Here is a 13270-nt window from a genome sequence, read left to right as displayed (position 1 = left end):
TGAATGTGCTTCGATGGCTGTCATATCTTCTTGTCAACAAACGGGGTATTGTTTGGATGGCAAGTTTGTCATTAGCTAAATGAAATAGGAAAGAAGTCTAAAATGCAATGGTAAAAATTATTAGTCCGAGTAAAACATTTTTGGTAGTTTCTAAGGAAAGTTGGCACGTCTGCCAAGGGATGATTTATTTATTTATTTTACATTGAATTTGTGTAACTTAATTTTTGAATTTGAATTTTGTAAACTGAATTTTGTTACATCAAATTATGTTGACAATTTTGTTGAAAAACAAATTCAAGATTTTACAAAGTTTGTACAAGGAAACACAGAATGTGGAATTTAAAATGCTATCTATGAACAATAAAACATTGAATATTGAGAGTTCCCACTCTACTTCTCAGACCACCTCAATGATTGACATCTTTAGTAACCGAGAACAAGAACAATTAAAGAACAACAAAGATGCTAAGATGCAACAAACACAAAGAACACATAAACGCCAATGGTAAAATACATCCACTTATTTGTAAAAATATCACTGTAAATAAATATGTCTGACACTCGCTTTCAGGCTTTTTGCTCTGTAAACAAGCCCCGCTCACTCTGTTCGTGCCTGGTTTGGATGAAGCAGAGCTTCGTGTCAAATGTCACTCAAAAGTTCAGATTCTAATCATTGGTATTATTTCTATAGTTTGAAAATATTCAGCGGGCCGTATTGAAATGGTAATTATGTGGTATTATGCCCGGGTAGCCAAGTTGAGTGCCTTTTTTATCCTGTTTTGTAAGACCCGTGACTTCAAACTTGACACCTCATTGGCTGGTTCTGAGACAGGATTGATTGCTTCAGTCTTAATTTACCGGAAATGAGTCTTGCTTTTTGAAGCAACAACGTTTGAATTGTTTTACACTGAATTTTGATAAACTGAATTTTAAAACGCAAAAAAAATCAGTTACATAAATTCAGTGTAAAAAAAAAAAGCTTTTGTATTAAAGACAGAAATTAAAATCCATACAATGTTTTCAAGATAATCCTAATTTCTTGGCCTGTGGGCATTGACCCTAATTTTCAGCTCCCTCCACAGATTTTTCTTGGGATTGAGATGTGGGCTTTGCTGAGCCACTCCAGAACTTGAACAACTTTGATATATGTTGTGGGCTATTGTCTTCTTAGAATACCAAACAACAACCGAAACCTAGACTGATAGCAGACTCCCCGATGTTACAGTATTTCTAAAATCCTCCACAAAATGTTTTTATAGTCTCACGCAGCCAGACAAGGTTTCCTTTGCTTAAAGCAACAAAATAGCCACTCAACATTATGCTTCGATCATCATACTTAACCGTAGGTACCATACAGTTAAGGATGAGGCCTCACCCTTTCTTTGCCAAACAATAGCAGGAAGACAAAAGAACCAACTTTTGAAACACATCCCCAACATGATTCAGATTCTCGCTGGCAAACTTCAGCTTTGACATACCACTGTGAGGGCAATGGTGTTTTTAATAGACAGTTTCTCCCAATCATTTCTCCAACAAACAACAGCCTGTATATTTAGCACTGATTTTCCAGTTGCATTACTATGAATGCGTGTCTTGCCCTCTCTGTTTACCAGGAAACTCCATTGTACCAGGAACTACATTCACATGAATCTGTTTGTGTCGTTCATGCTGAGAGCTGTTGCTGTCATTTCTAAGGAAATTGTATTGTACATCATGTATTCCAACCTACCCAAGGATGACCCTGGATGGAACTCTTATTCAAGTTCTCCGGTATAAACTCATTAATAACACGTAACAAGCATTCATTCATTAGGTTTTTGACTAAACCTAAACGTTGTCCTCCACAGATAGCTCTTATGTGCAAACTTTCAAAAGTGGCCATGGAGTATTTTGTGGCCTGTAACTACTTCTGGCTATTGGTGGAAGCAATTTTTTTGCACACACTGCTATTCACCGCTGTGCTGACCAAACGACGTCTACTAAAGAATTACATGCTGTTAGGATGGGGTACGATTTTGATATTCATTCCCTTGCTTAATTAATTTTGTATATTGTGTTACCTAAATTTAGAAGTCAGTACCACTGCCTGGACTTCACTCATCATTTCCTAAGGGTGGTGTTGAGGGTGTAACATTAAATGATATTAAAACAATTTTTCAAAATATGTTTGTGCTGTTGTTTACTTTCAGGAACACCTGTCTTCTTTGTGACACCATGGACAGTTGTCAAGATTTTATATGAAAACACAGAGTGAGTTTTTAATTACCTACTTTGTGGAATATTTAGAATTTGAAAAATGTTACATTCTACAAGCCAAAATTAAAATCCAATTTTATTCCTAAGGTGCTGGTCAATCGTGAACAGATGGTTCTGGTGGATCATAAAGGGCCCCATTACTTTGTCAGTGCTGGTATGTGTTAGTTTACCTTTACAGTATACTGTTTATTTAGGTAATATTTTGTGTGTATGAGATGGAATAATTGAATTCACATTATTTCTTTTGGGAAAAAAAGCTTTGGTTTTAATACGATTGAATATTTTTGGGATCTTCTTTCAGGGGATCACTGAAAAAAATTGAAAAATGAGGTACTAGGTATTGGCACTGAAATTAACTGTTTTTGTTTGAGACCGAAAATATGTCAACCGAGGCCCAAAACCGAAATAAATGATTATGCCAATTAAGATCACCATTGCATTTATGGCTATGACTGGCTATGTATTAACCTTACTAAAATCAAGGCATTGCAATTGCACAAAATATATTTATTCTTTAAAGAATAAAGCAAACAAAAATAAGAAAATATTTATTTACTACTGGTATTCCATCCATCCATCCATCCATTTTCTACCGCTTATTCCCTTTGGGGTGACGGGGGGCCCTGGTGCCTATCTCAGCTACAATCGGGCAGAAGGCAGTGTACAACCTGGACAAGTCGCCACCTCATCGCAGGGCCAACACAGATAGACAGACAACATTCACATGTGTTCCAACAATGTAAAATGAAATAATAGATGTTATGATAATAGTAAAATGCAATGGATGGACTCAATGTGTTCCAATGAATCAACAAGAAGCTGGGGGTGGGTTGTTAAACTGCAGCGAAAGTAGAAAGTCATTGGATAAATGCTCGGCTTTGTCTCGACCATCGGACACTCAGCGTCTCTGGAAGTCTGTGGATAGTCGGCTGGCCTGGATGCTGGGCTTCCGCATGATTTTTCATAGGGAATTCAGCTTATGAATTCCCGTTTCATTGACAGCGAAATGATCAAATCAACGATTTTGAAATATAAACCACAATTGTTGGGAGTTTCATTCCCTTCAAACTTAGCATATTTTTCATAAAAATGTAGATAATGTGTTTCGCTATTTAAAGCGCTTTATAAATGTAATTCCCTTCAATTAAAAAAACGCCTAAAGTGTAATTGAAAAGCCCCAGAAAAATATTTTAATTTCTTGATAGGTAATACCAAACATCTTAAATTAAACAAGTATTTAATCGCTTGTTGAATCCATCCATCTTCTTCCGCTTATCCGAGGTCGGGTCGCGGGGGCATCAGTTGTGGATTAAAAATAAACTAAAATAGGAAGTTACAAGCGTATAATTTTTTAAACAACCATCAAAGGGGACTTCATATTTTCTGACTTATAAATGTTGTTATAAAGTTAGATACTCGTGTTAAACAATGCTAATTAGTATCAAATCATAAGGTTAATGCATTTTGGCACATCGAGGTAGATGTCTTTATTTGGACATGAAGGGACTGATTTACTCAAGTTTGTGCGTACTAAAACACGTGCAAACCTGATATCAAACGCAAAGCTGATCTACTAAACATACACAAAGCGGATTGCGTCTGTTAAGTGAGTTGAAAAAGGCGTGCCATCCATTTTGCGTCTGTCTTCACTAAAATGCAAAATATATGCTGATCATCACAGGGCCCACAATACTGGGAAGAGAAAATGCAAATATAAATAGTGTGCATGAGCAATATGGTTTTTGCGAGCGATATTTGGCGTTTTATTTAGCACGCTTACAAACTGACAGTTCCACAAACGGCTGCAAGATCAGTGCTCATGCTGTAAAGAAACACCATGGACACATGGGAATCCATCCATCCATTTTCTACCGCTTATTCCCTTTTTTGGGGTCGCGGGGGGCGCTGGTGCCTATCTCAGCTACAATCGGGCGGAAGGCGGGGTACACCCTGGACAAGTCGCCACCTGATCGCAGGGCCAACACATGAGAATCTTCTGTCAAAATTTTGGTGGATGGTCAGAAATAAAAATATTAGACACATTGTCTATTCAGCAATTTCATTTTATAATTTTATTGCTGCTGTTTGACATATGGAGCTGATTAAAATAAATTAAATTGATGCGCTTTGGTGTCTGCCGGTATTTTTTTTACGTTTTAGACTGTGTGAAAAAAAATGCGGTGACGACTTCAAGATATGTATTTATACTGTGTACATTTTTTTAATATAAATCCGACACTTTTTTAAGAGGGTGGGCGTGGTTTCAATCGCAATCTGGGAATGCCTGTACAAAGGGCCAGCTTGCAGACTGATTCAAAAAACGGGTTAAAACCTCATCGTGGGTCGAGCAAAATGTGAGCAAGGAAGGGTTTAAATGCAAAAAAAAAATCATCATAGGTCCCCTTTAAATATGTTGCATACAAGTTTTTCATACAGCCTCCGAAGCAGACCGCAAAAGGTCATAGCAGCACGTGGTGATTGTGCTTTATTTATCCGCTCTGAGGTTCACATAGTTACAGCAGCACCAAGTAGCTCATGTGACTTTGGAGTCAAAGGTCCAGGAATTTACGTTCAATTTACTCCGATTTCACATCACATTTAACACTTCTTGTCATGTGAGTCCTTGTGATATGAAACAACTAGTACTAGTATAAACATATTTTTATTACCATTTTCGAAATACCTTTAATTTGTGTTGCAGATCATTTTCTTTATATTCATCAAGATTCTGCTGCTGCTCCTGTCCAAGCTAAAGGCGGATCAGGTGAAATTTACCGACTACAGATACAGGTATTTCCTCAGGAATTAACTTTAACCACGTTCAGTCACATTAGGACAAAATTAACCCTGAGCAGCATACGACCTGCCATTTAAATATTGATCATGCAGTCATGTCAGTAGGGTCTGTCCAGTAAAAGAGGAAAATACATTCCTCATGAAGTGATGTTGTATAATTATCCTCGTTTGTATGTATGTATTTAATGTCAGCTTAGCCAGAGCAACCCTTGTGCTGATTCCTCTGTTGGGAATTCATGAAGTCGTCTTCACGGTGCTCGTTGATGAATGCATGGCGGGAAGCAGTCGTTACGCTCGGGATTTCATAAATCTCACCATCAGTTCTTTCCAGGTATGATTACTAATACTGATTGCATACCCCGGCAGATTTATCAACAGTCAAACTTGAGTTACAATGTTGTCCCTCTTTTTTAGGGTTTTCTGGTTGGCGTGTTGTATTGCTTCGCTAATGGAGAGGTATGATTTTATTACAATTCCATACACTGAATTCTAGATTATGGTCTTCACAAATGAAGTATAGCCACCCCTTCCGACAATGTGCTGTTCCCAATTAGCCTGCACACCTGTGGGATGTTCCCAATAGGTGTTTGATGAGCATTCCTCAACTTTATCAGTATTTATTGCACCCTTTCCCAACTTCTTTGTCACATGTTGCTGGCATCAAACCCTGAAGTTAATGATTATTTGCAAAAAAAAAAGTTTATCAGTTTGAACATCAAATATATTGTCTTTGTAGCATATTCAACTGAATATGGGTTGAAAATGATTTGCAAATCATTGTTTTCCGTTTATATTTACATCTAACACAATTTCCCAACTCATATGGAAACAGGGTTTGTAAGAAGTAATGTCCCGACATTGGTACTTGAAATGTAATCATAATTTTAATACTAACATTCCTTTGCTGCTGGTATTGTTTGTAAACTACTACTGTGAGATTCAGCAGTATTTGGACAGAGACAGTTTTTTATGATTTAGTCGTTTCAGTATGCAACAGTTACAATAAATTAGAACTAAATATATTCATAGATAAATACGCATGCAATTGATGTGTAGACTTTGAACTTTAATATGAGCTGCGACAAAATAATGTAACATACAGTTTAGGACTTGTAACTACATGAACAGGCTGGGCCGGGCCCTGGCATAAACACTCTAAGCAGTTGTTGAGGGCCACAACCAATAGGGGGGCCCACATGATTATGGCGATTGGTCACTTCAGTTGATCATCAATGTGGTCATCATACTCTGCAGGGTTTTTTCTTGTTCTACTTTCATGGACTGAATTGCATAATTCATAAAATTATACACCGCTAAATTTTATTCAGCGGTGAGTAAACATATCCTGTGTATTGGTAATTTTTCTCGTTAGGTTTAGTAGCACCGTGGTCAGATCCATTCAAAAGCCCTCAGAGATCATTTATAATTTAGCATCTATTTGAACACCATCTTTGTGACAGATTTATGAACGCAATTAGACCGTACCATTTAAGTTAATTTTGTCGCTGAACCTTTTCCCCAAAGATGTATTGTCTAAAAAGCATTTTTTTCATCGTTTTTCCACTTTTTTGTATTTTCTTTACATTTGTATTTTGCTGAATCAGCATCAAACAATTTGTACTTGAAAAAAATAACTTTGAAACCAAAAGTTAAAGTTTTGATGTTGAATTTTGAGAAATTCAACAAAGTATTCCAAACAAAAAAGAAGTGAACACAATTGTTTTTCAGGTTGAATATAATTATGATTCACACTTAAACTAATTGGAATTAAAGGCCTACTGAAATGAGATTTTCTTATATAAACGGGGATAGCAGGTCCATTTTATGTGTCATACTTGATCATTTCGCGATATTGCCATATTTTTGCTGAAAGGATTTAGTAGAGAACATCCACGATAAAGTTTGCAACTGTCGTGCTAAGACAAAAGCCCTGCCTCTACCGGAAGTCGCAGACGATGACGTCAATTGTTGATGGCTCCTCAGATATTCACATTGTTAATAATGGGAGCCTCCAACAAAAAGTGCTGTTTGGACCGAGAAAACGACAATTTCCCCATTAATTTGAGCGAGGTTGAAAGATTCGTGTTTGAGGATATTGATAGCGACGGACTAGAAAAAACAAACAAAACAAAAAACGCGATTGGGACGGATTCCGATGTTTTTAGACACAATCCCTTATCTTTCTATTGTGTTGCTAGTGTTTTAGTGAGTTAAATAGTACCTGATAATCGGAAGGGTGTCCCCCCCCCCTCCCTCTAGGGGAACCGAAAGCAATGGATGTCGAGCGGGTCTAACATGATACTGTGAAAGTTCAATCTATAGTGGATCCAACACAACCATGAGAGTCCAGTCCAAAGTGGATCCAACACAGCAGAGAGAGTCCCGTCCACAGTGGAGCCGGCAGGAAACCATCCCAAGCGGAGGCGGATCACCAGCGCAGGGATGTCCCCAACCGATACACAGGCGAGCGGTCCATCCTGGGTCCTGGCTCTGTACGAGCGGTCCATCCTGGGTCCCGACTCAGGACAGCCAGCACCTCATCCATGGCCACCGGACCGGACCCCCTACAGTGGGACAGAGGAGAAAAAGAAAAGAAACGGCAGATCAACTGGCCGAAAAAGGGAGTCTATTTAAAGGATAGAGTATACAAATGATTTTTAAGGAGAGACTTAAATGCTTCTACTGAGGCAGCATCTCGAACTGTTACCGGGAGGGCATTCCAGAGTACTGGAGCCCGAACAGAAAACGTTCTATAGCCCGCAGACTTTTTTTGGGCTCTGGTAATCACTAATAAGCCGGAGTCCTTTGAACGCAGATTTCTTGCCACGACATATGGTACAATACAATCGGCAAAAAAACCTTAAAGTCACATCTTAAGTGCACAGGACGCCAGTGCAGGTGAGCCAGTATAGGCGTAATATGATCAAACTTTCTTGTTCTTGTCAAAAGTCTAGTAGCCGCATTTTGTACCAACTGTAATCTTTTAATGCTAGACTTGGGGAGACCCGAAAATAATACGTTACAGTAATCGAGACGAGACGTAACAAACGCATGGATAATGATCTCAGCGTCGTTAGTGGACAAAATGGAGCGAATTTTAGCGATATTACGGAGATGAAAGAAGGCCGTTTTAGTAACGCTTTTAATGTGTGACTCAAAGGAGAGAGTTGGGTCGAAGATAAATACCCAGATTCTTTCCCGAAACGCTTTGTTTAATTGTTTGGTTGTCAAATGTTGAAGTTGTATTATTAAATAGAGGTCGGTGTATAGCAGGACCGATAGTCAGCATTGCCGTCATTTTGGCGTTGAGTTGCAAAAAGTTAGCAGACATCCATTGTTTAATTTCATTAGGACACGCCTCCAGCTGACAACAATTCGGCGTGTTGGTCAGCTTTAGGGGCATGTAGAGTTGGGTGTCATCAGCATAACAGTAAAAGCTAACACCGTATTTGCGTATGATGTCACCCAGCGGCAGCATGTAGATGCTGAAGGGTGCAGGGCCAAGGACTGAACCCTGGGGACCTCCACACGTTACCTTAACATAGTCCGAGGTCACATTGTTATGGAAGACGCACTGCATCCTGTCAGTAAGATAAGAGTTAAACCAAGACAGGCTAAGTCTGACATACAAATTCGTGTTTTGATATGCTCTAATAAAATATTATGAGAAGTGATTTTAAAGTTGTTTTAAACAGCACTTAAGATAAATTGCAGAACTGCAGTGACTAATCATAATTGATTATGCATTTCAAAAGCCACACTTTAAATTGCCATTTCCAGGTGGCGCCGTGAGTGTCATTATAGTATATGAATAGACGGCGCTATCTAGGAATGGTCGACATTGTAATCCAGTGACAGGCACAATGATGCATCAGCACATTAAATGCATCATAACTTTCAGGATACAAATCAGATTTTCACGCTTTCTTCTAATTAAACATATTATGTTATGATCCAGACCAAATCAATTGTTGTATTTTCTTATTCACTGTGGGGTTGACCATTGATCCATTTTCTACTGCTTAAAGTGGAACAGCACTTTTTTGTGAATTCATTTTACCGTTCATAATCATTATGAGAGACAAGAAGACGGACTTTTTTTTTTTATGCATTCTCACTCGTAAAAATTACTTGTAAATAAAACTCTGCTTACAATGGAGCTAAAGGAACGTTCTCTATTCTCCCATAAACCTCTCTAAATAACCATCCAAAAAGCGGCAACAATACTCCATTTAGATTTCGTGACTTGAATATTACCCAAGTATGAGAGATTATGTTATTACAAGTCAGGGGTGGCTACCTTTACCACTCAAAGAGCCATTTTGACCAGTTTCATAAACCATAGAAGACAGTGGGAGCCACAACCATTCTCGCGAATATTTGCTGGTGGCCACCCAGATAACAATAATAAGGGCTTGCTATGAAGCCATTGCCTTTGACGCCTTCTACAAAATGTACGAACTGCTTGACAGTCCAGCAACATGTTGTATGTGGCTTCCGCAGATACATGTACGAGATTGCAAGGCATACTGGGTGATACAGGTTACACTGAAGGTTGTGATATAAACAACTTTAACACTCTTACTAATATGTACCACAGTGTGAACCCACACCGAACAAGAATGACAAACACATTTTGGGAGCACATCCTCACAGTAACACAACATAAACGCAACACAACAAATACCCAGAATCCTTTGCATCCATGACTCTTACTGCTTATATTATACACCCCGCTAGCACCCCCCCCCCCTCCCTCCCTCCGTGCGTCGGTTGAGGTGGGCGGGGTTTTTGGGGGAAATTTATTTGATAAAATCCAACACCAAGAATAGACATTTGAAAGGCAATTTAAAATGAATAAAGAATAGTGAACAACAGGCTGAATAAGTGTACGTTATATGACGCATAAATAACCAACTGAGAAGGTGCCTGGTATGTTAACGTAACATTTTGTGGTAAGAGTCATTAAAATAACTATTACATATAGAACATACTATACGTTTACCAATCTGTCACTCCTAATCGATAAATCCGATGAAATCTTCTTCCCCGATGTCGCTTCTAAACAACTCTGCCAACTCCAAAGGTATGCACCGCTTCCTCTTGTCGTTTACTGCAGTAAATGGTTTCTCTTTCTGTGCCATTTTTGTTCAGCACTTCTCTGTTTTTATAAGTTACCGCCAACGATGAAATGATCCATTTTAATAGCTACGGCAGTAGCATATAGCAGTTAGCATCCCATGACCCACATTGCATTTCTGCCATGACCCTCCCCCGCCGAATTTTTATTGGTTGACGTGTAGGTGACGATTGCTGACGTGTAAGTGACGATTGCTGACATTTTCTTCGTCTCTTCGGCGAATGAGATAAGTAATATTATTTGATATTTTACGGTAATGTGTTAATATTTTCACACATAAGTCGCTCCGGAGTATATGTCGCACCTATGAAAAAAACTGTGACTTATAGTCCGAAAAATACGGTACAAAAGAGGCTCGGGTCGGTTATGAAACATTCAGAATTGCACCATTCACCTTGAGATGAAAAAATCCGATACATGTCGCATACAGGCAAAACAAATCGGAATTGACCTGCACTGCGGACATTGAGTGTGCCTAAACACACAGTCAAAGTATAACCACCATTGTAAGACTTGAATGAAACTCATTTGCAGTAGTCTATGGACATCATTAAATTATGGGTATAAAACAATAATAATGTATTTACAATTATTGAATCACTGAAAATTAAATGGATGTTATCGACATAATGTCATTTCTAAATGGTAAATGTCATATTTTTGTCAAACTTCTTAAATCAAAGCTGAAACTCAACTTTTGAATCACATACTGATTTATTGATTAATGTGTTTAAAATCTATTGCTGTATATTCTAGAAAGGCAAAATCATTAAAACATGTCCCTCTCCATATTATTCAGGACCTTACTGCAGCTACTGACAACAAAGGATGTAAAAAATGTGGTCACATGTATTGTACCACTCTGTTTGGACATACCTGATTTTAGCAAGAACTTTGGTATCTCAGGTCAATCATCTGGAAAAGATAAATATGTCTGCAATTTTAGGTTCAAGCGGAACTGAAGAAGCGCTGGCAGATTTTCATGGTCACCAACAACTTCCAGTTCAGAAGTTGTTTTCAGGGTACGCCACTCAAGCACTTATGGAAGAGCACTCGACGGCACCGCCCTCAATGCCAGCGGAGGGGATCCTTTGAGGAAGGTGGGCTTTCCATAATGCATCCACACTTTCTGCAGGTAACCCTGCGAGAGGGAGGTGGAGCGAATGGACTAAACGAGGTTAGAGGATGTGACACAACAGGCCTCGACTTTCTGACTCGAAAGAGCTTATCCAGTAGTGATGGGGAAATAACACATGGAGAGACCATGGAGGAAATTTTGGAGGAAAGCGAGTTTTGAAAGCACTTTGGTTGTCTGTATGCTGATTCAAAACTGTTATTCATCCGTTTTCTATTACCTATGCTGCTCGGGGTCACGAGGGGCTGGAGCGTACCCCAGGCAGACTACAGTATACCCTGGACTACTCGTCACTGAGTGGCGACTAATCCCTTGCCACCTGCAACAGAAGTCAGGCAAGTCGCCCACTAGACGAGCAGCGTCTCTGTTCCCTGCAATCAATTATTTGTTTTAAGGGTTTTCTTTTTTCTCATCCCCCCACCAGAATCTCTTTTTTTACATAAGCACATTTTATTTCCAATATGTTGCCTATATTCTGTATAATGACAATGTAGAGAAAAAAAGGCCTCTGGTTTAACATTTAAGGATGTCCTACTACAAAGGAAGAATTCAACTGCATATAAGCCTATTTCTAATCATTTGCATTTTATCATGTGTAATGTAACACTTCTGTTACAAACCACATATAAATATCCATATGGCAAAATGTCTGGATCAAATGGTTTCTATGAATACGCAGTTTTTTTCTAATTGTGGTGAGCTTTTCATGTGTTTCATTTTCAAATGAGGTAGCTTTAAATTTATAGTTGTGTTTGTTGCACAGAAAACATGAATGGTACCTGTGGTCACACTATGATTTATGTGCACGAATAAACACGCAGAGTTTAACTCAAAGGAGAGACGTATGTAACTTTTCCCATTGAATCTAAGACACATGTGTGTGATAGCTTGAGCCAATGTATATCAATTATCAAAAGTTATAGTACACTTAAAAATAGGGACGTTCTGAAAAGGGTTTTATGCCGCCAATTACGATACCATCATCTATGAGTGAGACTGTCCGATACTGATCACATGTATTTAACTGTAAATTTCTCAATTTATTTGTGGTAAGTGTGATTATCAATATCAACACAATATTGTAACTACTTTCTTACTCTCTTTTATTGCATACAATTGTTTGATCAAAATAAAGTCGATTGTACAAAATCCCTAAACAAAAGTAAAAACTATTACCTACTACTCAATTAAACCATTTGGTTTTTCCCCTTAAAGTCGTCTTGTGTCCATTAAATTGTTCTCTGAAATGCTAAACATTAACAAATACAACAATTAAATGATTTTGATAAAATGAAAATGTCACGTTCAAACTTCAATGACATCTATTCAACAGGACAAGAAAAAAGGAAATAAACAGAGACATAATTCAATTTGGCTCAGTGAGGAGAAACGTGTACATCTGTACCCTTGTACAGTGTCATTACGCGCTAACGAAAAAAGGTTAACGTCTCCTCTTTTATTTGGATAGTCCCAGATTACATAAAAACAGCTGTTTATTTTCGGTCACATCAACACAAAAGAAAAAGATGCCTCGGGCTTGGACTGGTCCTGGATCGAGCTTGGACAAGTCTTGAATCACAATAGATAACCCCTCCCGTCTCCTTCCATCATACACAATGGAATTTTCCAAGCCTTTGGCTTGTTACAACAAAGACAGCCTTTGTCTGTTCACTGGCACCTCAGGGAATGGAAAGTTTTTTGATAATTTAAATACAATTTTTATCACAGAAAATATTATTTTACCTGCAAAACTCAAACAATTTGAATATCGTGCAGAAGTCCATTCATGTTCACGATTGAACTTCAAATGTGAAACTAATATGTGATATGAACTCACTACATGCAAAGTGAAATACATCTGTTTTTCTTATGATTTTGATGATCATGCCTTACAGTTTTGAAAACCCCAAAGTTTCTGAGAATTTCAATTATATATCACAAAA

At 38.2% G+C, this 13270-nt stretch overlaps 1 protein-coding gene across 3 annotated transcripts in view; it reads left to right on the top strand.

The window, feature by feature from the left end:
* The window catches only part of LOC133557869 (glucagon-like peptide 2 receptor), a 30637-nt gene extending 18476 nt beyond the window's left edge, over positions 1–12161 (top strand). For all 3 annotated transcript variants that reach the window (XM_061908752.1, XM_061908751.1, XM_061908753.1), the window contains 8 exons: positions 1614–1770; positions 1848–2007; positions 2190–2250; positions 2344–2410; positions 4958–5046; positions 5245–5383; positions 5467–5508; positions 11139–12161. In XM_061908752.1, coding sequence (XP_061764736.1) covers positions 1614–1770; positions 1848–2007; positions 2190–2250; positions 2344–2410; positions 4958–5046; positions 5245–5383; positions 5467–5508; positions 11139–11489 — 1066 coding nt within the window. In that variant the 3' untranslated portion in view covers positions 11490–12161. The remainder of the gene's footprint in view (positions 1–1613; positions 1771–1847; positions 2008–2189; positions 2251–2343; positions 2411–4957; positions 5047–5244; positions 5384–5466; positions 5509–11138) is intronic.
* Positions 12162–13270: the final 1109 nt, after the last annotated feature.

Source organism: Nerophis ophidion, linkage group LG08 (genome assembly GCF_033978795.1).
Source record: "Nerophis ophidion isolate RoL-2023_Sa linkage group LG08, RoL_Noph_v1.0, whole genome shotgun sequence".
Taxonomy (NCBI): Eukaryota; Metazoa; Chordata; class Actinopteri; order Syngnathiformes; family Syngnathidae; genus Nerophis; species Nerophis ophidion.
Note: the sequence above shows the minus strand (reverse complement) of the source record. Positions and strands in the feature narration are given on the sequence as shown.